Source organism: Lissotriton vulgaris, chromosome 5, assembly GCF_964263255.1.
Source record: "Lissotriton vulgaris chromosome 5, aLisVul1.2, whole genome shotgun sequence".
In the NCBI taxonomy this organism is placed as follows: domain Eukaryota; kingdom Metazoa; phylum Chordata; class Amphibia; order Caudata; family Salamandridae; genus Lissotriton; species Lissotriton vulgaris.
This window is the reverse complement of record NC_141693.1, coordinates 548,961,525-548,982,661: the sequence shown is the minus strand read 5'-3', so window position 1 is coordinate 548,982,661 and position 21,137 is coordinate 548,961,525. Positions and strand designations below refer to the sequence as shown.

The window sequence follows — 21,137 nt, the reverse complement described above, 5'->3', positions numbered from 1 at the left end:
GTCTTGTGAGCTATCCATGATTACATTTCATCTTGTTTTATCTGGGCTAAACCTATATTAGCATTTATAGTCTGTGGACAGATTACCTGTATGCACATGTTGTGATGTGGAACCGAAATGAGCTGGTACCGTAATGGAAGTTTGGAAGATATACTGTCTCAATCGCATTCAGACAGACACTATTTGATTTAGCAATGTAATTAGATCTCAAGTGGTTAGATGTGCTGTGTCATGATATTGTGTATACCCAGGCAAAATATCCCAGGTGTCTTCTTCCTTATTTAGGAGTTGGTCACCAAACTGTCTGATGTTCATTTTATTCCAAAGGGATCTCTAGGTCCCAATAGGGCTGTAATTGTTTGCCACAGTTGTAAATTTGTATGTATTAAAGTTCCCACTGTTTTGCTCTATAATATCAAACTTCACACAGGAGTAACATATTTCAAGGTAGTATGCAGCACGAGCACCTACAACAAATGCCACCGCACCCATGTTAGGGACACCCCTATTAAGGAGGTGTTGTGTGAGTTGTGCCCTCTAATTTACCCCTTTTACAACATGCACATGCTCTATTTTTAACAAGCATACTGAATAAACATGAGATTCAGAATTTAGAAATCAATACATAGGAATTATCCTTTTATAAGTCTAGCACCTGACAAAGCTACACCTACCGAGCTGAAGGAGGTAACCAATGTTACAACTGATGTCTCCATTATCTATAATACTTGATCTCTTGAGTATGTTCTCCAAAATTACTCAATGATCTAGATTAGATCTGTGCAACGCTGTGGATGCCATCTGTTTTTTAAAGCACTCTAAACAGATTTCAATGTTATGCCCTCGTGACACTAAAGTCTCCGTGTGCCACCAGAAAATCATTTGAGCTGCAGCCAATATACAGCCCACTAGCAATGTTTGCATAAGATGTGTTCCTGCTAACGATGAGTCCCATTAAACAAGACCGGGACCCTTTATTGGAACCCCAAATCGATTTTCAAAAATTAATCACTTATCCGATAAGCACTAGAAAACAGAGTATACATTACAATCTGGTGCATACAATATGAATTGTAACTGCACTGAATTCAAACAATTCAAGCAAGGGGTGAGGAAATTAATCAACGCTTTGACAGCATTAATACCCTTGTTTGCCACTTCTTAACACTATGCTAGCTTTGGCAGATTAGAAAAATAACTAGCATATATGGAGTTTAAAGAAGGTTCACACACTTGTATCTTGTTCAGAACAACAAGGCTATTGTTCTGTGTGAATAGCGATCCTGGTATTTCTGTCCCAAAGCAACTGTATCCAAGACCACTCTGGCATCCGGTGAAGACCTCTGGCTGCCTCACAGCAACCTTTGATTAAAGTAGGTGCTGAAGTTGTGCCCGTCCAGTCTTGATAGCGCTACTGCAAATTTTAATTTGCATTTTGCAGTTACTGGAAACCAGTACTGACAGTATTGGAGTTAGTTTATGTGAATTTTTTTTGAGAGTCCGTTATAAGTCTGGCTCCAGAGTGACTTTGTGTTTTAATCAGACCGACTGAGGACTGCCTAGCACCGACAATGATTGAATTCATCAGGTCCAGTCTGGTGATTATGCAGGCTTGAACTGTTTTTTTTTTTTCGTGGTCTGATTGAATTGGATACTTTGTGAGTAAGTGTAAGTATAAGTTTGCGGAATTCTGAATGATGCAGTTGAGAATGGTTGGTTTTTAAGGTAAATCCCAGGGTTTTCAAAGAGGTAAAGAGAAGGTGAGACACCTTATTGTTTCAACATGTACAGTAGTGAAGGGCTTTTAGGAAGGTTTGGTTTTCATCCGCATAACTGTGCAGAACAATGCCAGTATCCTGTAGTAGCAACCTTTAGGTTTCTTGTACATGTTTCATAGAGCAGGGTCAAGAAATGGAATAATACAAGTTGTTGTTCTAATTCTTTAAGACGGATGTTCCAATCTTCGCCACCTGGTAACGATTGCTGAGGCTTCTTTTCTAGGTCTCCTTGTTGAGGAAGAGTTAAGTGGATTTATTGGTGTCAAATAATCTTTCCCTTTCTTTTACCTGAGATGTAATTTTAAGCATCTATTGATGCAATGCCTCCAACATGCTCATTAAGTTACATTACCAAAGCTCATTTTTGTTTTCTGAATCATTGTTTTACTATTCATCTCATCAATACTACTTATTAGTAATCGCACTATAGATATAAGTAAATATACATAGTTTGTTCAGTAAGGAATACTAAAGAGCAGTAGCATTTTATGTATTACTTTCTAAGCACTAAGTAAAAGGTATTTCTTTTACCCAACTTAACAAAACTTAACAAGACCCAATTTAAATATTTAACATTTTAATTTTAAATGTATATTAATGGAGCAGTGCGTTGATTGATGTTCCATCCCTGGAATCACTACTGTTTTCCATAAGATGATATTTCTTGTGAAACAGCATAAATAGGAGAGAGCCTAATTTTCTCTGAACTGATTTTTTAAATTCAAGACACCCATGTCAGAGCCGTTCTGGTACCTCGGTAAGGTAAGGATGCACTCATTAGCCCTGTGGTGCGGCGTAAGCTCATTTTACACACTCTTGCTGCACACTGTGATGCACTGTGGGTTACCAAAGTGAATCCACTTGCACTGGAACAACGTTCGTCGATGTGTAATCTTGATTTTAGATATAAGGGAGCACGATTAGTTTGATTAGATTTGTTTGACTGGGCAGATTTGGAAATCCTGTCGGAGTGCAATAGGGAACCGCTTTTGTTGAGCAATTTATCCAATTGTATAACTAGGGAACTAGTGGCGGAAGGGGAAGTGGGCACATCACTGCTATCTGTGGTGTTGCAGTACCTCAGAAATTAAGTAGATTCCATTTGAATCCCACGGCAACAGAAACCTGTCGTACTGCAGTACCGATCCCCTTTGTGCGAACACGCAGCATTCAAAGGCTGGCACCGTGTGGCAAACGCAGATGCCCTGCGGCTCTTTGTCTCGTTGGAGAACCGAGTGTGGTTGTTTTGTTGGAGACTTGTTTTCAAGCAGTCTTTGTGTGATGGGTAATACATGTCAGAACTGCTGTTTGTAGTGTACGCCGTTTGAGGTACTGTTGCGCGGTTGAGTATTCATGATGCATTTGTATGAAGTTGTCTAAAGGTGTTCTATCCAAATAGAAACTATAACCGGATCACGTGGTCTCCGATAGCAATCATACGAAAACATTTTGGGTTAACCCACTATTGGTATCTGTGCATGAATTAAAAGCGTCAGAAGAATGAACAATGCTGGTGAGTTGTTTTTTTTTACGCTAAAGTATTGGTTTTATGCCATTTATTCCTTAAAGGCAAACCATGGAAAGCGTGGCATGTTAGACAAAACAAAGGTGGTGAGGATTCGCTGAAGGCACCTGGAGTTAGAGGCGGATGGAATGGTGAACCCCATATAAAACAAGCATTCGCTCTACTTTCTGCAAAGGAACCGCTCTTATTATTTCAAAGCTGAAGGACGGGTTCCAGTCTCTGCGAGCGGTGTGCACGCGCATCACCACAAGTGCTCCCAATGCGGCGACCAGCTTGCTTGAACGCGCGTGCGCGTGCAACGTGGAAAAGTGATGTGCACGTCCCGCGCCCCGTGCGCATTCTAGCAAGCTGGTCGCTGCTTTAGGAGCACTTCTAGAAGCCCTACTAAATGCGCGTTGGCTCAGCGAGACCTAAAAACATTGACAATGTCAATAGATCTCGACTAGGTGCAACCTATAGGCTTTGCCAATGCTCGTTATTTTTGTCTCCACCTTACCAGCCCCCTTATGAATCATGAAGCACAAACCCTCTCGCTGTGTCTATGTGCACTGATATGGTCCACATAGAAACTACAGTGAATCATGCAGCACAGACCCTCTCGCTGTTTCTATGTGCACTGATATGGTCCATATAAAAACTATGTAAGCTATATGCCATGTATTCCTTCCAAGTTTCAAATGTAAAAACAACTTTCGGATTGTATGACTCTTCAATGGAAAAGCCATTCAATGAAGGTAAAACAAAAGTGTGTCTATATTAAAAAGTATATTGTGTGATTTTTGAAAGCTAATGTAAGGTAACAGCAGGGCTCTAGCACACCCCCACAAATACAATAACCAGCATCTTCACTATAATGTCTTTCTTGGACTGACTGAGTGACAAACAATATTTTTGGGGAAAACCATTGGGGTCTTAATACTCTTCTTCCACTTTCACAGTTGCAGTAGGGTAGGGAGTGGATTCACATGGAAACTGCCTCCCAGGTCCATGCATTTCCTCAGGTTATTTTTTCCTTTAAAAAGTGTTTGCCAGTATGGGAAACCCTGGCTTAAAAGGACATTTTCCTGCCTTGGGGCATGTGTCTCTTCTTGCTATTTCCGCCAAGTCAGATATGTTGCATATGATAAAGATCAGTATGTTGGCTCCATAAATGTAATAGTCTCTAGGCTAATGTCTGATTGACCCTCATGATCATCGTGCAAGCAAGTCCTTGCTGTGTTTTTTGCGTATTGTCTAGATGAAGCCGCCCTGTAGCGTTCTCTGCAGCATTCTGAATGATATTTATTTTCCCCATTTGAGGACACAAGAATGAGCGAGTTCCGCATTCATCATGATGTAAATGAGCTAATCAGCCTGCTGCGTGTTCATGGAGGGGATGGAGCGGAGGTTTACATCGACCTTCTACAGAAGAACCGCACTCCTTACATCACAACGTCTGTCTCCACACACACAGCTAAGGTGAGCATTGATGTGTCTGTCTTTCTGTGCTTCACTTTGCAGTTTCCTTTGTGCTGTGTAGTCACTTTATTATTCTGTTTGCATGTACTACTGACATATTTTCCTCCTTTCTGTCAGTCATTTTTTTGTGCTATTCTGTGCTGCTTTGTTTTTCTCTGCTGCGTTCCTTCTTCCGTGTTCTATTCTCTTATTATCTTGGAAGACCATTCTTCCATGGTCTCTGTTGGACCTAGAGTTGCCAGGTCACAGAGGGTAGCCTGGCCTAGGGCAAGACAGTCAGTTCCTAGAAGCACATGTGTAAAGGTTGCACACCACCCAGCAGTACCTCAATGCACTTCCACTCAAAAACTACACTACACCAATGTTTTGGAAAAATATGGATTGATTTATAAAAATAGATTTGTTTCACTATGAATTTTCTTTCTTTTTACACCAATATTTCTCCTTATATTCCTTCTCACTTTGCTAATTAGGTAACACTTTACAAATTCATACTATTCCCCTTACTGCATTTTCATAAGAGCTCAGTACAAGTTTCACCCCTCCTTTATAACAGTACTATGCACCTTTTAAAGGATAAACAGTGGCTCACTCCGAATATAACCTGTACACATGTAACTAGAATGAAGGTTTTAAGCTTTTCTCTGTCAGTAGGTTCTTTTAGCAATAACTAAACAGTTCCTAAAACCCCCAATAATGCATGATTGCCAGTTGCCACCTTCGAAGTTAACAGCCTCAGCACTTCTCACATCGGACTTGCACCTAATCAACACAGCTGCCGTTAATAGCCTGTAGAAACTCAAACAGCACCGATAGCACGTGTGAGACTACTGGTATTTTCAAATAGCGTTTTTGGATTCTGCCAGTCAAGATTCACCTTCAAGCATACTTCCAAATTATTGGTCCATGGGTCAAACAATGAAGACATGAGCTACACCTTCAAGGGGTAACTGGCATAAGCTGAGCTTTTGACGGTGAATCCGACCTGGGTGTTGTAGATCTCCTGTCCTCACCGAACTTCACTGCCAAGCAACAGCCACAGCCTCCCCTTATCCCAGGAGGGATCCGCCGCCTGCCGCTTTCCTAACAACTTGCAGCACCCGCTTCGCGGGTGCCGCTGCGCGGCGTGTGGCGAGGGGTAGAGGCTGTCAGGGCGTTTGATGTTTCCTGGTTCGTGGAGGGAGTGCTGAGAGCCGGCCTAGGGAGCGCGCCTGCAGGGACTCACAAGACCAGGAGTCCCTGCGCTGCACAGGTGTGCACGGCCGCGCCCCCACCGAGACAGGCCCCCCCCCCGCCTGCAACACTCTCTACATAAACAACGGTCTGACGCTCAGCGGGACGCGAGCGGGACGCCGAGCGAAGCCCGAGCAAAGGGCGAGCAGTCTGTGGCAATCAGGGGCTGACAGAGGCTGGGCTGGGCCATCCCTCTTTCATTCATCACTTTTCGTCCAAGGTCTTGGAGTTTACCTGTGGGTCTCGAGGCCAATATGTCAACCTGCTCTGGTAAAGCTTTGAGGGGTGGGGGAGAAAGTGCCACGGGGAGTACTATGATGGGCACAATGGACAAATGTATCACCAGGGAAGCTGCAGTCATCGAAAAGGAGATTGTAATGACGGAACATCGCTTTCACAAGACTCCTTTCCCTCCAAACGCTCCTCCTTGGGAGCTGTTGCACATGCCCTGTCCCCAATCCCCACCTACCCTATCTCTCCTTTGCCCGTGCTTCTGTCCGGAGAGCCACGTATTGTAGCTATAGAGGCAGGTATTGATAGGATTGAAAGCCTAATAACCAATCCCCCTCCCTCCAGCCCTAGTCCAGTTCCTGCGGAGCCCTGCCCCGTCCCACTTACAACTTCCTCCTCTGGTCACAAGTCCCAACTCTCTACCCAGGTTCCCACACCAGGCCAAAAACCGTTGCCCCAGGTACGAGCATGTCGGGTACATAAGAAAAGAAAAAGGGCCACTAGCATTCGGAAGGGTAGTTCTCCTTCGCTTTATAAGCGTCCTAGGATACAGTCCCAAAAGGGTCCTACGCATCCAGAATCTGGAGGGCCAGAATCATCTGGGAGCATTAACCCATCCGTACCTACGGCTGAAACCCCACTGCCTCACTACTCAGTCCCGGCTTTATCCACACCCTCAAACGAGGGTTTCTCCCTCGAGCCCTTCGAGAAACTGGTCATGTCTCTGCTGGTACCGCTTATCGACCAAGTAAAGAGTCTGGGGGATAGGTTAGACAGATTCGAACAGACCACCCGGGACAATTTTTTCTCCCTGAAAACCCTTTTAAAATTACAGTCAATGCTCAGGGAGGATACTGCAGACGGGAACGAAGGGAAAAGGGATTCTGTGGGCCCAACACAGGGACACTCACCGGCATTGCCTGTTCATGCACAAGCCACTGGGAATGCTATAACACCAGCACCCCTGGCTGGTACAAGACAGGCAAAGCCGACTCCTACTACCCATGTTGTCCAGGTCCATGCTAGTACCCCCTCAGCAGTGAGAACACCCAAGTCTAGCCCAGCCCAAAAGAAGCGACAAGAAGGAGGGGCTGGTCCCAACTCTAAACTATTGGCCGCTCCACCCACTGAAGCTAGGGGAGCAGCCACGGCTGTAAAGGCAAATCCAACTTCCTGTCCACCTAAAATCCCAACTCCAGTGGCTATACCACAAAGGGCGGTACGGAAGTGCCCCCCAGTCAATCTCCCCCCTGAGTGCCAACCATACGTTGTTGTCCTCATCAAGGTTCCCTCCCTGAAGGGCACCCAGCAGGAAACCCATCAGGCACTGAAGAACAAGGTCATCCACTTGTTGCAAGCCAACAGACCCCTTCCATTGGGTGTGGATGGCTTGATTCTTGGTGTACGCAGGGTGGGTTGGATTGGTCAGGGAAAAAACCATTCGAGGGGGATTGTGTGGTGGTCAATTTCCAAGACATGAGAGCTGCCCACTCAATATGTAGTCTAGGGCGGGCCACGGCCGGTCCCGGAGTCGAAGTAGTTGCCTTAACATTCTTCTACCCTCGGCTGGCCACGAACTCCCTAGCTAACCATCCCGTGTTCCCAACTCAAAATAGTGCTTACGGCCAATGGCACCCAGCAACAACTGCAGCGCAGCCGCATACAGTTTTGCCAATGCCGAGCTGGGGCACTAGGGGCTATTGACTTCTCGACTCCCCTGAGGAAGCTCGGGTGGTCCGGTGCTCCGACGCCCAGTCCCCTTTAACTGCTAAATCTAAAGATCCCCTGACCACACCAGATGAACAAGCTGCCTTAGCGATCACAGGGGAATTAAGGGAGGGGAGGGCGCCACTTGAGCCTGCAATTGTCTGCCCTACCGTGGGAGTTGTAGACTCACTTGGCCCTGTCGAGCCCTGTAGCATTGCGGCTGTGGCGGATCCACCTATTAGGATTCTCAGCTGGAATGTGGCTGGTCTGGACAGGAAGCTGGCCCTGCCTGACTGGAACTCACTTGTGGAGCAGTACTCCATATGTCTGTTCCAGGAAACTTGGAGTAAGGAGCCCTTACATAAGGCAGGATACTCTACTTACCACTCACCAGCTGTCCACTCAGAAACTGGTAGGGGTCGCCCTTCTGGTGGTCTCCTCATCTGGGTGGCTTCTGCACTTAATTGTAGGGTGGAGGAGCAGGACACCAAATGCCCGGACCTCCTTAACATCTCCTTGAGAAACCACAAAGGACATGTTATTTTAAACATCTTCAACATCTATGCCCGAGGTATGAAGGGGGGTAGAGAATCCCCAACCATAGCCTGTCTGGAGGTTTTTCTTCGATCCTCTCCACATAAGCACTGTACTTTGGTTGCGGGTGACTTTAATTGCACCTTTGAGCCCCTTAGCCCCGAAATCACACAAGATCAAGAGGACAATGATAATAGGTGGGGGATACCAGCTTTAGAGCTCAGCCCAATCAAAAAATGGACAGAAGTGGTGCTCCAGGTTTATTCGCTAACAATAGAGTTTGACCTGAGGGCCCTTAATGGCAGGACTGGTTCAGACAAAGAGGGAGCCCATACCTACAATAGGCCCGCACATACGTCAAGAATTGATTATTTTCTCCTTGACGTACACCTGTGGAGCATGGTGAAAGATATGGTGGTTGTACCCTCTGTCGAGAGTGACCACAACATCCTCTCGCTTACCCTGACCCATAGGTGACTAGATGGTATAGGGAGCGGAGCCGCTTGTACCCCCGCCCCGGATATGTCATCGGTTTCTAACTGTGGTCGACGGCTAAAGTGGGCCAAGCTGTCGTTCTCAGTGGAGAAAATATCCACCATAACGCAGCTTTTAGCCGCAGCTTTAGAAAACCTCAACTCTTCTGAGGTTGGGCTGATGGAGGTGCCTGCAAGGTTCTGTAATCTAACCCAGGCCATTAGTGACCTATTTGTTGTCCCAGTCAGCGCCAATAGGAAAAAACCTTGTCCACGGGCCAAACAAGGCTGGTTTAATCGCAAGTGCAGGGAGGCGAAGACACTGCTTGTTGAAGCAGTTAAGTCCAAATCACAAATTAGGACCAGGGAGGCAAGAAGGCTATACTCTCACTGCCAAAAAAATGCTAAGAAGGAGTGGGAGGACAATTACTGGCAGGACCTCTTGGCTGCTAGTCGAGGGAGAGAGGCCAAAGGATTCTGGGACCTGGTGGGCAGTAGGAATCGTCCTGATGACACCCTGAGGACCTGCACTATCGCTGCCCAGGTGTGGTTTAACCACTTTATGACCCTTTATTCCGCCGTTGAAGGTACACTTAATGACCCCTTCATCCTTCCCCCATATACCCTGGATAGAGATACAGATCTTTTCTCCGCACGGGAGGTCATGAACCTGATCAAAACTCTAACACCTCTAAAAGCAGCTGGCCCGGATGGATTGCCAGGGGACCTTCTTCGAGCTTATCCAAGTGAATGGGGGGTGCTGATCTCGGCCCTTCTCAATGCCATTATTGAGGGAGGATCCGTGCCAGAGTCCTGGAAAGGGGCAGAGGTAGTCCCAATTTTTAAAAAGGGTTGTCTGGATCTACCAGGGAACTATAGGCCAATAAGTCTTATTGACTCAACCCAGAAGGTGGCGGGAAAAGCTATTTTGGGGAGGATCCTTCAATGGGTGGATGATAACCATATATTGTCTGATATGCAAGCTGGGTTTCGCTCAGGCACAGGAACCATCGAACAAGTTTTTAGGCTCCTGTTACTTTACTGGAAGGTGGTGGAGCTGGGCAAGGGCAGTCTTTATTTGGCCTTCATAGACCTGAAGACTGCCTTTGACCTGGTCCCTAGGGAGGAACTCTGGAGGGTGTTGTATGGTCTCTGGATGCCCCCTTACATCTTAAACCTCCTTATCAAACTGCATAATGCCAACTATGCCCAGGTTACATGGGGGTTGAATGGGGACAAGACCGATAAGATCCGGGTCGTGAGGGGTGTCCGGCAGGGCTGTGTTTTAGCTCCCACCCTATTCTCCCTTTATGTGAATGGGGTGGTAGAGTACCTGCTTGGTGAGCCAACAGACGCCCCCACACTGGGTGTCGTAAAGATCCCAACTCTGTTGTTTGTCGACAACACCCTTCTCATCTCAAACTCCCCAAGGCCTCCAGAAGCTCCTGAACCGCTTCCAGAATTTTTGCACTAACAGAGGACTTGTCATCAATGTGGAAAATCGAAGTACTTAATCATGCACCCCCCCCCCGCAAACTTGGCCGCCCCCCGATCCTGAACTCTATCCCTCTTGAAAGAGTGGCAGAATTTGACTACTTGGGAATCCGTTTGAGTGATGTTATCAGCTGGACTCCCCACATCAACAAAATGACTGTTGGTCACAAAAGGGTGGGGGGAGCCTTGCTAAAGGAGTACAACAATTCATCAAAACACTGTGTAGCTCCGATAATAGATATCTATAAAGCGCGAGCTGTATCAGCATCACTCTACGGAGCCGAGCTATGGGGTCTGGGCAACATGGAGTCCCTGACCAAGGCAGAGAATAAATTCATTAAGGACCTCTTGGCCATCCCGATGAGTACCCCGACAGTTCCGGTGCTTATGGATGCGGGCTGTAAAACAATCAAGGATCAGGCCCGCCTTCGTCCCCTCCTGCTCTGGGCTCGCCTGTGGAGGGTCCCGTAACTAAAATCTTATGCTGACGGGCTGGCAGAGGTGATGTGTTCGGACAGCTGGCAGAAGATCAAATGGCTCAGGGACATTAAACACCTGCTAGGGGACCTGGAATTGGGGTCTTGCTTGTCCACCCACTCAGCTCCCCCAAAGGAGACTCTAAAAAAACTATATTGGGAATGGGTTTCTGCTAAGCTTATTAGCAACCAGCGTCACTGCAATTCCACCGCAGCTTACTTGAAAATAAAAGACGTGGTTGCCTTTGAGCCCTATCTGGACATTATTACCATCGCCATGGACCGGGCTCGCTACATCAAATTCAGATTAGGGACCCTACCCCTTGCCGACCTCCTTTCCAGGTGGAATATGTCTAAGCAGGCATCACGCCATTGCGCTCTATGTACTGACAGACCCAAATCTGTGGCACAATTTCTCTTTGAATGCCCGGATTACGCGCGTCCAAGATCACATTGGCTTAAACCACTCTGCAGAGAATTGGGCACTCGTCAGTATTCGGTGGCTCTAAGGATTTTATTAACTGATACAGCCCCTTCCATTGTTTGTGCAGTATCCAAATTTTTAAAATCGGCTTGGTTGATCCGCCTAAAAAGACTGTCTATATCAATTTAATTCCTTTTTTAATTAACTTATTCTGATTAACTGCTATTTTACCTGTTTGGTTTTAATGTACAGTCTTTTTAATACGATGTGCTGTTTTATATATTTTTCTTGTAATGCTTTTATGATATATGCATATCGAAATAAAGCAATCAACCAACCAACCAAAACCCCCAATAACATGAATCCGGTTAAGATCTCATCTCCTTTCATTGGTTATATATTTTGTACACTTCACAATCACCTCAGGTGAATTTTCACAGAATTCAGTTAGAACAGGGAACCTGTTTTTCACTTTTAAAACATTTAGCCCAGTGATTCACTTTTAGGTTGAGAGAGAGAGCAATGGGGATTCCTACAGGCCTTCCACTACTTCCTGCATCACAGGTAACTGGAGTCCCCAATTCAGCTCTGTTCCTTTAAACGGGGAAAAGCCCCACTCAAGCGTAGCTCTTACTCAAGGGATTACTTGGTTAGTACCCCAGGTCTCCTCACGCTCCAGAGGAACTTTGTGCGTGAGAACTTCTAAGCAAGGGGCCCGTTTACTCCCACTTTCCCTGCATACTTGGTGCCACCGCGAACTGGCCGTTACTCACTGTCCCCGTTGGCTCCGTCCCCGCTGGGCCGTAGGTTCAACCTCTACCCCCGCTACAGTTAAGCGAGCCGGGGGGGGGTTCGAGTTTGTAGGTTCGATACTCCTCACCGCTCTCGTCGAAGCTGCCGGATCTCTTCTTTCACCGGCTCCTTCCGACGAAGACTCCTCCTTCACTCCGCCTCTTACTCCACGGCACCCGGCCTCTTCCTGGATCACGGCCGAGTCCGTCTTTCTTAGCCGCACCTCTGCTCCGCCCTCCGACGCGTCTCCACGCTGCTTGTGGCATCTCTTGGTTACCGGCAACACAGCTGGTCAGTCCGCCGGAGCCGGCTTCTCCGCTCGCTCGACAGCCTTGGTGGGGTTCTTTCTTCCGTCAACACGACGTCAGTCACCACAAAAGTAGCGCTCCACGCAATGACACACCGCAGCGCAGATGGTGGGTCTGGCCGGCACCTGGGTCCAACGCCTTCACTTCCTCTGACTGGAAGTGGGTTCACATTACCAAGGTACCTTGCGCCTTGCTTATTTCGAGAGGCCTCTGAGCGCTTTGGGCACCTGTAGACTGACTGAAAGTTCTCCTGGTTAGAAGGGCTGGCTCCAGTAGCAATGGGAGAACGTCATTGAAGTAGACAGTCGAACTTTAGAACGATCTCCTTTAGCTCAGTGCGTCTCTCCTTTACTAACTTTCCCTCACTCCTCCTATGTCCAGCTTCCACAGTACCTCCTGATCACTGCCCAAAATGGTTGCCTGACATTCTGCCTTTTATAGACTGGCCACACAGAGTCCAGTAGGGTCCAGAAGGTTCTGGAAGGGCTCTATGTTATCCTATAGGGCTTTCCAGGGGATGGCAGTTGTGACAGTTAAAAACCACCATTTTGTAGATCTGAGTGAATTCCAGTCAGAAAAAGGCATCTAGGCCTGAGGTAAAAGACTATGGGGGCAAAAGAGCATCTATCCCCCAGGTCAACACCATAAAAATCTAGTAGACACAAAAAGATTAAAAAAAAGGTATGAGGGGCAAAAAGGGGACAAAATAAATAATTAATAGGAGGGACTGCGCAAAAGGCCAGACAGGTCCAACAGTCTCACACTGTGCTTTTCATGCCTTTGGCTATGCACTTTCGTGTTTTTGTCAGTGCAGCACTATTTCCTTTTTTTCCTATTCATTGCTCTAATTTATGTGTATGGCAGTACTCTCCCAGGCAGTGGGCTCTTGTTTAGGTCTCGGCCTGTGTAGGCTGCGCTTGCGCAGTCTTGCCGGCGAGATCCTATGTTTTTCTTAGTGTGGGGCTTGAACCCGCCCCTCTTCTCCATTGGCTGGCTTCCTAAACGGAGGCCAGCCATTGGAGGAGAGGGGCGTCTGTCCATTTAAGCCCAGTCTTTTTGGGATTCGGGTGTGTGTTTTTTCGTTTCTTTCTCTCCTCTTCCCATTGGCTGGAGTTTTACATTCCAGCCAATGGGAAGAGGAGACAAAGAAAAACATGCCCCCGAATCCGAAAATGACGCTGGGTTTCTCCGAGGCATTCCTGCTTCACCTCGGAGAAACATGGTTGTCATGGCGTGGTCCGCTTTCCAGCCGGAGCTCGCTTGTGCATTTATAATGTATGTATGCGCTAAGAGGTATGGCGTACTAGCTGCTCGTTCCGCATGTAACGTCTAGTCATCGCTTGTTTTATTTGGGTACTGCTGTCTGGGTACTCGGGAGGTCGGCCAATAAAGTTCTCTCTGGTGGCGTTGTAGTATTTTAGAGGCTAGACATAAGAGGCTCAGGTCAGTTTAGTAGCCAGTAGCCTGCCGCACGTTGACCCTAGGGCTGTGTGTCAGAGCCATTATTGGCCAACAATTTAAATTTGTGTTAAAATACAGTGCTTTCAAGCCAGTAAGTAACAGGACGTTTTTTTGGGAGGAAATACAACATTTGGAAGTTGAAAGGGAATTCCAAATCGTGCTCAGATAAAGCAGGTTATGCGAGGGCGATAAGCACAGAAACCTCACACCTCCCCTTTCAGTTGCTTCCTGTTTCGGGCCCCACCTCTCTGGCAAGGTTTAGCCTTCTAGGAAGGCTGGCTTCAAAGTTTCTCCCGCCGGGTTTACCTTCCAGTCCTACCTCTCTGCGGTGTTCCCACCCCTGTGTCCTGACACTGCCCGCTGAGGGCATGGCGCTTTGCCACCATGTTTACGTCGTGATATGCCCTGCTTCCTTCGATTTTTCCCCCCCAAAGGCAGGTGTAGTGAGTTTCATGTGTAGCTCCGCCCCCAAGGATAGCCCCACCCCTTCGTCTTTCCCGGAACCACAACAGGAGCCGGGCCATGGAGTCTATCCGAGGGTGGGACCCCGGAGAGAGCAGCCTGGCTCAGAGGTGAGGGGTCTGAAATGGCTCTAAAAGTGCGAGGGGGAGTTCCTGGGAGCCCCGAGGGTGCTAGTAGTTCACCGAACGATATCAAAGGCAGCTCTGAAAGGGGGGAGAGAGGCATCCTACCCTGCAGTAAAAGGGGTGGGACGTACACCAGTTGATTCTTGGCAAGGAGAACTTAATCAAACATTAGAAGGGGGAAGCGCATAATAAATCCAAAACAGCTATGAACCGCGAAGATGGGAGAGACTGTTCAAGCCGACTCTTAAAGTGGGGGTATGTTTCTGAACTCTGAAAAGGAGCTCGAAAGAGAAAGTTCTTATAGATTGCTCTAAAAGGAAGAGAGTATAAACCATCCTTCAAAGAGTGTGGTGTAATGCAACTCTGAAACAGTGATGGCTTATCACAGTTCTGGAATGTGCTTGTCCCAAACTTTGAAGATTGGAATGGAACCCAACTTTGAGAGCCTCGGTCGCCTCCCAACTCTGGCAAGGGGATGGTATAACTCAACCCTTAAAACGTGGGATGCATGAAAATCCAGCGCTGAAAAAGCGACGATATTATGCAACTCCGAACGATTACCGTATAGCCAAATATTAAAGGATGAGTGTTTAACCCGGGAGACTGGAATTGTGCGACGGGATGGATGGTTTATGCGACAGATTAACTATTTCATTAACAAGTCGGACTTTGCTTCATTCGAAGCCGCTTCCTCTAACTCCAGCAATCTAATGCAGTAAGTACATAACCGATTTCACAAGACCGACTGGAAAGGCTGGAAGCAGCAGACATGTTTAAGTGAAAATTAATGACCATCACGCTTGTCTTTACATGTATCAGCGTAGGATTCTTGAACTGCCGTTGTTGTGGCCCAGTTTCAGTATTCTGCGATTTAGCCAAATTCCCTTCTGTGGAGTCTTGCATGCCATCCTTCAGTTACTTTTGAAGCTTTAATCCTCTCAGCTTTGACCCATGTTTCTTGATGAATGCATAAGGTTCTCAGAGGCCTCATAAGGATCCAGGTCTCTACAGAAAGTACTAACCCTGGAGCACGCGTAAATACGCGACCTATTGCATTGCAAATGCAATAGGTATCGCATTTGCGAGAGATTAAGCTATTGTCATTGTAAATGACAATGCCATTTATTTATTTGTTTTCAAAACCAACACATAAATAAAAAGTTTGTCAATGCCAATAGCTCTAACTTTTGCAAAGGCGAGACCGTTGCATTGTAAATGCTTGTTTCATTCTTAGCTTTATTTCTCTCCTGGCCCTTTCTACTCTTATCTTTTTGTGAGCTATGTTTATCTCCTGTCTTTTCCTGAGTTTTGCTCATCTTTGCTCTTCCGCTTGGTTGGATATTAGAGAGACACACACACACCTACACTGCTCTCTCTTCTCTCTATCTCTTCTCTCTCCTCTTCTCCTCTCGGTCTTTTCCTGGCCTTTACTCTTTTATTGTAGGATTTGTGCCTCAGTTGTCATAGGTTGTCTGTCCCTCTTGTTTTACCAAGGGGTGCACTCGTCTTCTGCATTAAAGTATTTTCGACTTCTAAGCTGCACAGGTTTTTTGTGGTGTCTCCTGCTAGTCTTTCCACCTTGTGCTGGTTTTCACTCTTCACTTCCTGAGTCGGGCTTTCTTCTGATGTCCTTTCTTCCAGATGTGCTGTTTGCTTGTTTCTGAGGCCAGTCCCCTCTATTACTATCTTCAGTATCTCTCAACTTTTGTTTACTCCCAGGCAACTCTCTTCATTGTCGAACTAACGTTTTTTCCGCAATCCTTGTTGCGCCAGGGACAAGCCACACTGTCAAAGGAGAAAGTGTGGGTGTTCCACACTATTACGGATATTGGGTACATTGCATGTAACAAAGTTTTCTCCGCGAGCCTATTTGCCCCTTTTGAAAAAAAATAATGAACGCTTTAATTTTAAATCTGAATGTATATGAATATTATGTACAGCAACAGGAAAAATAAAAGTAGTTGTGTTTTTTGGATTTATATAGCGTGGCAATCACCTGATGGTATGAAGGTGCTTCAGCAGCCTCTAAGAAAGCAGATTTGATAAGACAAGCAGAGCGTGATACAGCTGTTAAGCTACTGGGAAAAGCAGCGTCTTATGATGTTTTTTGAAAAATGTCAGAAGAGAAGACCTATAGATGTAGATTTCTATGTAGGCTAGTTCTAGGTAAGCTATTTCTAAAGATTAGAACTCCTAACTATTTTCCTTTTAGAGTGGAACAAAGGAGTCTAGGTACTTGGGACAAAAAAGGCTTCTTCTGATCTAAGGTGACTTGTGGTTTATACAACACAAACCCCCTTCACAACGGGGTTGGTTTCATGGTATAAAAACCTTTATTAACCAAGGAGAGTGCTTTGAAGCCAATGTTCTGCTTAAATGGCAACCAGTGCAGCTTGACTAACACAGATGAGATGGAATCAAACTTTTTCAAGATGAATGTTAGTCCTGCAGCTGCATTTTGTACAAGCTCTAGTTTCCCTAGCATATAATTCAATGGCATTACAATAGTCAAACTTTGCTCATATGAAAGCATTCACATGACCAGCTTCTTACCCCTGGTTTTTAACTTTTAAAACCGGGATAGGTTTTTCTCCCAATGAAACATTCATGCCGTAACTCTTTGGATGCAGTCATTGAGGTTGTCCACTCTTGTCTTTAGATCCTGTAGAATCTTAAAAACTAATTGTGTGTGTTGTCCGCATACATTAGGATTGATAGCCCATATGAAGAGATCAGGACTGCTAAAGGAATGATGTATAATTTGAAATGTAATGAAGACCGAATAGACCCCTGTGGCATTCCACATCTTAATATCTTTAACTCTGATGAGAACAGGCCAATACAAATTAATTTTAACTTTTACCTAAGAACTTCTAAAATCATGTTAAGATAATGTCCTTGATACCGGTCTCTTCCAGACACTTTAGAAGGAACCAGTGGCCAACAGTATCCTATGCTGCTCACAAATCCAATAGGATCGTAACTGGGATACTTGGTGGATGCAGCAACAAAGCTAATCCTAGGCCACTGTTACTAACCTTTCAGTACTGTAACCAGTACAAAATCCAGCTTGTGTGAAGTAAAGCAGATTTTGAACTTTGACAATATGTGAAACCTAAAAGATTTACAGGTGCTTGCACCCTCCTGTTAAATAACCATTACTGATAGTTTGTTACTTACGCAGGCGATTATTTTTGGCTGCCATGCTCTAATGTTTCACAGTGAAACCGTGTCAGAGGGTAGGAATATATTTGTATCAAAATAAAAAAGCCACGTCCCACAGGTTCTTATGTTATTCTTAAAATCTGTTCTATCTTTTCATCACACCACATGATCTCGAAGTAGTGTTTAATGTATGTGCTAACCTTGGTTCTTATGTCTGTTTTCGTGTTATCCACAGGTTAAAATTGCAGAGTTTTCCCAGACCCCGGAAGATTTTCTGAAGAAATATGAGGAACTGAAATCAAAGAATACCCGCAACCTTGACCCCCTGGTCTATTTGCTGGCCAAGCTCACTGATGATAAAGAGGTAGTGCTGGGAATTCAATTGGTGGAATTATTTGGTTAGTCTGAAAAACAAAACGAGCGCTGATGGCATAAGGCTTTAGCTCTGCATGTGAATGGATTTAAATGGAATTACATTGAGAAGAATGTAAGCTGGGTAAGAGGATGCAGAATATGATCAGGGTTTCTGTCTGAAAGCTCTATAGTCAAGAGTAAGGTTCAAACGTCTCAGCACCCATCTTGCCTCTCTCTGTGACACCCTCTGCTTTCTTCTGCTTAGATCTCCATCCAAAGGTTGGTGTATGGCTAAACATATAAAGCAATTTACCTTATTTGACTGGGTCTTCCTACTGCATCTCTATAGCCCCTCCCCCTTTTCTTAATCTCTCCTACTTCGCAATTTATCCGCAAAGAAGGATTGTAAACTAGAAAGCACCAGAATCTGTAATGTGAGCAGTGAAATGAGAACCTAATAATTTTTTGTCTCTACCATCATTTCACATTGTGGTGCTACAAGTTCCTTAATGAATCGATGTGAAGCACCTCTGAAACCGCTACATTGATTTGGCCAGTTATTTGATGTATTTTCGATCTGTATATAGCCGTTTCCATCATATCAGATAATGTAGTTTGAACTCACTAATCTTGCTCCCAGAACCTCTGAATTTCCTTCTTGTGTGCTCAGGGTCAGTCAAGTTGTGATTTCGGTCTACATGCCGCCATTGATGTGAGTATTTGATTTTCAGACTCTTCGGTATCTGCAGCAGAATGCCCGGGTCCGTAAGGAACTCACCACAAGCATTATTGTCCCCGCTGGGGCCTCTACGTTGAACATCCCTCCCAGCACCACAGTTGTGTCCAAGAAGGAGCTGGAGGATCTCCGGAAACAGCTGGGCAGCTTCATGAACTCTGACGCCAACATGCACCAGGTACTTGATTCCTTGCAGTTCAAGGTATCACTAGGCAGCTTTTATTGCAGGAAGGCACTGAGACTACATGGTTTTCTGAGTGGATCTACATGAAGAGGAAGAAGTGATCATGTTGCGTATGGAGTGCACAGTTAACATATTGGAATGGTATATATTCAGGCTGCCTATTTTATGAACCAATAGTATTCTGGGGTAACAGATGTTTCAGTGGAGAGATATTGCTTAAAATGTAGGCTACAAGCATGATAAAGCCTGGACATAATTAATAGAGCAGCTGAGATGTTTACATGTAATTTCTACTGTAACAAGGACATGTCAGACAGGTGATTAACATTGGCGCATGTGTTGAGTGGTTACCACTGAAACTTGAGCTGTTCCTGGTCTCATACTGCACAACTGTATATATATTTTTTTTAAACATATTTTCAATCTGACCAAAAGGTAGAATGTTATTTGCCTACAATTGCAAAAACGTTGCCAGGAGTAGCACAGGAAATATGCACTCTCTTGTTTAAGTAACTTTGATCCTTCCATTGTGGTAGACCGTATTTTCATGGCAACTGAACATCTGGCTAATATTCTTTTATTATTATTGTTAATGGTTGTAGCAGCCAGTTCAGTAAATAAGTCATTTTGGATTACCCTAGGGCCAATTCTATCTAGCCAGTTTATGACCCTCCAAGCAACCATTTACTCATGAAAAGAATAGAACATAAAACTTAAGACAATTACCAAGGTCTCGGTGCATCAACCCCTCTGGAAAATGGTTGAATTACGAAAATGCATTCTGGGTTCTGCTGAGTGATGGGAAGGCCTCATGAGCTGTCAAAAACTTTAGCCTCAAGACTAGCCATAGCTGCTAGCCGGTGGTGGAATGATGTGCTTGGTTGCCTGCTCTTCTCAGAGCAGGAGCCTGAGAGCAGAATGACGCCTAGCTAAAGCAGTGGCTGTCATACGACTTTATGCCTCCAAACTAGGTAATGCAGAATGGTATTGAAGTGCACTGAACAGTTTATGAGGAGGGAGGCCTGCTAGTTATGGAGCATGGTCAGTGATTAGACAGCATGGAACATTAAGATGTGCTAGAATAACCAATAGGGGTGGGTGGGATTTTCTTTTTCTTGAAAACAATTTCTTTTATTGTTTTGTTTAAAAAAAAAAGTTAACATGAAAGTAGTAACCTCATAAACTGTGTTGTATATAGGTAACAGTGCTCGGGCATGACACATCGACAAGCATTTAATGTACAGATTAAGGACTCAGTAATCATGATATTGTGTTCATGGAATGTAGAGTTCAAAGTAATCCCACATAGGGCCTGTTATGTTTCCATGTTTGGTAGGAGACCCCCCTAGCCATATATATTTCTTTTTCCGTATATGCTCATTGATGCATCCCATGCTGCTGTTCTGCATGTCGTGGGGCCTTGCCAGAGGTCCAGTAGTGTACAATGCCACTTGTAGCCAGAAGGTACCCCAGTCTCAGTAGGATACGTGTGTGTCATGTACCCTCCTTCTCCTTGATAACATCTAGAAGGTCTGCTTTTGGGTCGGAGCTGAAAACGGCTTATCCAGTATTATGGGTATCTTTCATAGATTCGCATGCCTGAATCATTCCCCGTCGTTGGGGTGGGAGTCACCGGTATATAAAACGAGTAAGGACATAAAGACATATACATAGCAATAGGCCAGAGGCCTCTCATTAGTAACATATCCATGTCCTTATGTAAAAAGGACCAAACTATCCGCTATCACCACCCTCTAGAACCTTCCTGGAAGCAGCCCTAGTCCCTCAGATTTTCTACTGCACGTCGTGCTAAGGGAGTCTCCTCTGAGCTCTGCTCAGTTTTCTTTGTACTTTGGATTTATTTCCACATATTTGTCTCAGAATTTTCATTCTGTGAGGAATATTCTGCTTAGTCATGGCTGATGCTCCAAAAAAGGGACTTTTCAGACCTTGTGCCTCTTGTCACAAAAAGAGGCTTCATATGGATGACAGGCATGAGGACTGTCTATACCCTGACCATTCAGCGAAGGATTGTAAAGTATGCTGTACTTTTTCAGCCGAAACTCTCAAGGATAGAGAGGGCCGACTGCTCATATGGCTTCAGAGACTCAAGGACAAGGATCAAACAGTCTCTTCAGGTGAGAGAGAGTGTTTCATTAGGAGTTAAACTCTTCTCCCAAAAGGCCTAGAACGTCATCCCCAGGACCATCTGTGCAG

General features: G+C 45.4%; 1 protein-coding gene across 1 annotated transcript in view; it reads left to right on the top strand.

The window, feature by feature from the left end:
- The window catches only part of TUBGCP2 (tubulin gamma complex component 2), a 465,124-nt gene that overhangs the window by 63,765 nt on the left and 380,222 nt on the right, over positions 1-21,137 (top strand). The window contains exons 2-4 of the mRNA XM_086921996.1: positions 4,603-4,761; positions 17,882-18,010; positions 18,732-18,914. Coding sequence (XP_086778122.1) covers positions 4,612-4,761; positions 17,882-18,010; positions 18,732-18,914 — 462 coding nt within the window. The 5' untranslated portion in view covers positions 4,603-4,611. The remainder of the gene's footprint in view (positions 1-4,602; positions 4,762-17,881; positions 18,011-18,731; positions 18,915-21,137) is intronic.